At 47.6% G+C, this 4,129-nt stretch overlaps 1 protein-coding gene across 1 annotated transcript; it reads left to right on the top strand.

The window, feature by feature from the left end:
• Positions 1-1,179: 1,179 nt before the first annotated feature.
• LOC127799739 (uncharacterized) lies at positions 1,180-3,178 on the top strand. The gene is made up of 3 exons (XM_052333965.1): positions 1,180-2,196; positions 2,245-2,541; positions 2,603-3,178. Exons 1-3 carry the CDS (start codon positions 1,180-1,182, stop codon positions 3,176-3,178), a joined length of 1,890 nt encoding a protein of 629 aa, XP_052189925.1.
• Positions 3,179-4,129: the final 951 nt, after the last annotated feature.

Raw genomic sequence — 4,129 nt, 5'->3', positions numbered from 1 at the left:
ACTACCTCACGATGATCCCTTAGTTATCTCTGCCGTCATTGTTAAGCATCCCATTGAAAGGATACTAGTAGACAGCGAAAGCTCTGTTAATTTGTTATACTGGAACTGTTTCGAAAAGATGTATGTTGCCCATGACCGATTAAAGACGGTCACTTTGCCCCTATACAGTTTCACAGGAGAGGCGATGCCAGTGGTTGGGTCAGTGCAGTTGCCCATTACACTGGGAGACTACCCTCAAGTGATCACTCGGGAGGTTAATTTCATGGTAGTCAAGACCTTTTCTCCTGCCTTACAATGTGATCCTGGGACGTTCCCTAATTAATGCTATGAGAGCCGTCATTTCTCCGGGATATTTGTTAATGAAATTCCCTACGCCCCAGGGGGTGGCCAAGTAAGAGGTAATCAGAAACAAGCCAGGGTGTGTTACGTGAGCTCTACAAGAGGCACCAAGGGGAAAGAAAAAACAATGACCGAAGAAACTTTAATGATCAGCGAACGAACTCTTGAAGCTAACAAGCCTCATCCAATGGAAACACTTGAAGCCATCCCTCTAAACCCCGGTGATAACGAAAGACAAGTATGGGTGGGGAGCCAACTAGAGGGTCCGAAAAAAGAGGAGATCGTTAGATGCCTACAGTCCTACGCAGAAATATTTGCTTGAACGCCTGCCGACATGCCTGGAATTAGCCCAGAGATCATATCTCACCGCCTGAATGTCTGTTCGGGGGCTCGGCCAATCAAGCAGAAGAAAAGACACCTCGCCCCAGAGAGATTGAGATATTTGGAAGAAGTAGACAAACTCCTCGATGCGGGATTCATTAAGGAGGTCCAATATCCTGAATGGCTAGCCAATGTTGTGATGGTACCCAAGGCCAACGAGAAATGGAGGGTGTGCATCTATTTTACCAATTTGAATAAGGCTTGCCCAAAGGACTCCTACCCGCTCCCTCGGATAGACAGGCTAGTTGATGACACCTCCGGATATGCTGTGTTGAGCTTCCTGGATGCCTTCTCAGGTTACCACCAAATCAGTATGTATCCACTTGATGCTGAGAAAACAGCATTCATCACAGAAAATGGGACGTACTGCTATCAAGTGATGCCTTTCGAATTAAAGAACGCAGGAGCCACGTATCAAAGGATGGTTAACAAGGTATTCAAAGACTTGCTGGGGAGGTAATGGAGGCCTACGTAGACGACATGATAGTTAAAAGCAAGCAGGGTGAATCACATGCCAGACAACTTGAGAAAGTTTTTACCGTGTTTAGGAAGAATAATATGCGCTTGAATCCCGACAAATGCGCGTTTGGGGTGAAATCCGAAAAATTCTTGGGGTACATGATTACTCACAGAGGAATAGAGGCTAACCCAGAAAAAGTGCAAGCAGTAATCGACATGGAATCCCCCACCTCAATGAAAAAGGTTCAAAGCCTAACAGGTCGTCTGACTGCTTTGGGCAGATTTCTCTCTAAATATGCTGAACGCAGCCTTCCCTTCTTCAAGGCCTTAAAAGGAGGCAAGAACTTCCAATGGACCCCTGAGTGTGAGAAAGCCTTCCAAGAATTGAAAGAGTACTTAAAAGAAATTCCCCTGTTGACCCGACCAGAAACTGGAGAAAAACTATACTTGTATTTGGGAGTCAGCCATCAGGCGGTGAGCGCAGTTCTCGTCAGGCAGGTCGGGCAGGTTGATAGCCCGGTCTATTATGTGAGTAAGGTATTGCAAGGGGAAGAGATGCAATATCCTTACGCGGAGAAAATTGCCTTGGCATTAGTGGCGGCAGCTAGGAAATTAAGACCCTATTTCCAGGCCCACGCCGTGGCAGTGTTAACAGATCAACCATTGAGACAGATTCTACAGAAACCCGAATGTTCAGGAAGACTAACCAAATGGGCCATTGAACTCAATGAGTATGACATTAGCTTCGAGCCAAGAAAGGCAATAAAAGGACAAGCATTGGCAGATTTCATAGTCGAATGCACTCACCCACCCGCGACAGAAGAAACTCGCAATAACGAATGGATGTTGTTCGTCGATGGGGCGTCAAATGCCAAAGGAAGTGGGGCAGGGGTAGTGTTGATTTCTCCGGAACAGGAAATCTTGGAATACTCGATTCACTTCACCTTTCCCAATACAAATAACGTAGCAGAATATGAAGCTTTGCTTGCTGGAATGACATTAGCAGAAAGACTAGAAGTAAAAAACTTGACAGCCCACAGCGACTCTTAGCTGGTGGTACAACAGTTTCAAGGTACCTACGAAGTAAGGGAGCCGGTGCTGGCCCGCTACCTACAGAAGGTGAAAGAAATCGCCCATAGGTTTGAGCATTTCGAGCTGATTCAGATTAATAGATCCCTCAACCAGCACGCGGACGCACTGTCAAAATTAGCCTCTGCCCGGGACACCCCCGGACGCCTAATCCACATGGAAGTCCTCCAACAGCCTAGTGTAGGAGAGGAAGACATCGCGGTGCATTGCATTACGGAGATCGAAGATTGGAGAAGCCCCATATTGAAATATTTGCTTGGCCAAGAATTGCCAGTAACCCCCGCAGAAGCAAGGAGATTAAAAACCAGCAGCCCATTTCACAATAATTGGGCAGAAATTATACAAAAGAGGGTACTCCATACCGTTGTTAAAATGTCTTGGGCCAAGGGAAGCACAACAAGCACTGGAAGAAGTGCATGAGGGGGACTGTGGTGAACACCTCGAAGGAAGGGCATTAGTTGGGAAAATCCTGCGAGCCAGTTTCTTTTGGCCCACGATACGGCAAGATGCCGCCAAGAAAGTTCGAACCTGTGACAAGTGCCAGAAACATGCTCCCCTGACAGTAAAGCCTCCGACTCCCATCCAACTGATATTCCAACCTCTGCCGTTCGCACAATGGGGTCTAGACATACTGGGGCCATTCCCAATGGCATCTGCTCAACGAAAATTCCTGCTGGTAGCTACAGATTACTTCACAAAGTGGGTAGAAGCTGAACCTTTGGCAACCATCACGGAAAAGAAAGTGGAAGGGATGGTATGGAAAGACATTATTTGTCGTTTCGGCATGCCACATATACTCAATACAGATCATGGAACACAATTCGACTTAGATGCGTTCAGAGCTTTTTGTCATCGATGGGGAATCAGCCTAAGAATGGCATCTATAGCATACCCCCAAGCAAATGGATAAGCCGAAGCAAGCAACAAGACCATACTACACGGCTTAAAGACCCGACTAGAGAAGGCAAAAGGTGGATGGGCCGATGAACTCCCCAGCATCTTGTGGGCATATCGCACAACTAGTCGGGTACCCACCGGGGAAACACCTTTCAGCTTGGCATATGGAACTGACGCCTTATCCCTGTGGAAGTGGACCTTAGCTCACCCCGAGTCATGGCCTTCAGGGAAGAAGGTAATTCGGATCGTCTACGGGAGAACTTGGACCTGTTAGACGAATTGAGGGAAAAGGCGGCGATACAGTTGGCAACTTATCAGAGGAGAGTCTCCAACTACTACAATGAGAGGGTTCACCCTCGCAAGCTTGAAGAAGGAGATCTGGTACTTAGAAAAATAGCCATCACCAATGCTCTTAGTGAGGAGGGGAAACTCAGACCTAATTGGGAAGGACCTTACAGAATTCAGAAAATGTTGAGACCTAACACGCGCACACTGCAGACGCTACGAGGCGAGACAATGGGCAAAACTTGGAATACCGTGCACCTCAAAAGGTACTTCCCAACCCTGCCGGCCATAAACTCCAGTGAAGAAGGCGAAGCGCTAGAGGCAGGACCAAGCCTGTCACCAGAAGCGCTGCCCGATCCAGCTGAGGGTCGGGATTCTCTCTAACTTTTCATTGTAATAATGTTTCCCAAATGAATAAAAGAATATACCCCCTGTATTCCCGTGGAGTAGGCAAAACTATAAGCCGAACCACGTAAAATCTCTGTGCTGACTGCTTGTGTGTCATTGAATGTAATGCAGGTACAACAGCTCAAGCACCGCCTGCTCCCAAAGGCCAAGCCGCCTAGTGGCAATCTGGCATCAATGATCGCGAGCTAGCCCGGGATCGCCAGAAAATCCGATGCCTATGCCCGCAGACTCACCCGGATCCCTGTTTGAGTTCGGTGCTATACCTTTTCGG

The sequence above is a fragment of the Diospyros lotus genome, chromosome 4, assembly GCF_014633365.1.
Source record: "Diospyros lotus cultivar Yz01 chromosome 4, ASM1463336v1, whole genome shotgun sequence".
In the NCBI taxonomy this organism is placed as follows: domain Eukaryota; kingdom Viridiplantae; phylum Streptophyta; class Magnoliopsida; order Ericales; family Ebenaceae; genus Diospyros; species Diospyros lotus.
Note: the sequence above shows the minus strand (reverse complement) of the source record. Positions and strands in the feature narration are given on the sequence as shown.

Bases quoted from the DNA above. Each gene is read 5' to 3' on its own strand.
- LOC127799739 (XM_052333965.1), top strand. From the start codon at position 1,180: ATGGAGGCCTACGTAGACGACATGATAGTTAAAAGCAAGCAGGGTGAA. The intron at 2,197-2,244 runs GTAAAAAACTTG...GTGGTACAACAG, and splicing joins CATTAGCAGAAAGACTAGAA to TTTCAAGGTACCTACGAAGT. The intron at 2,542-2,602 runs GTAACCCCCGCA...ATAATTGGGCAG, and splicing joins TGCTTGGCCAAGAATTGCCA to AAATTATACAAAAGAGGGTA.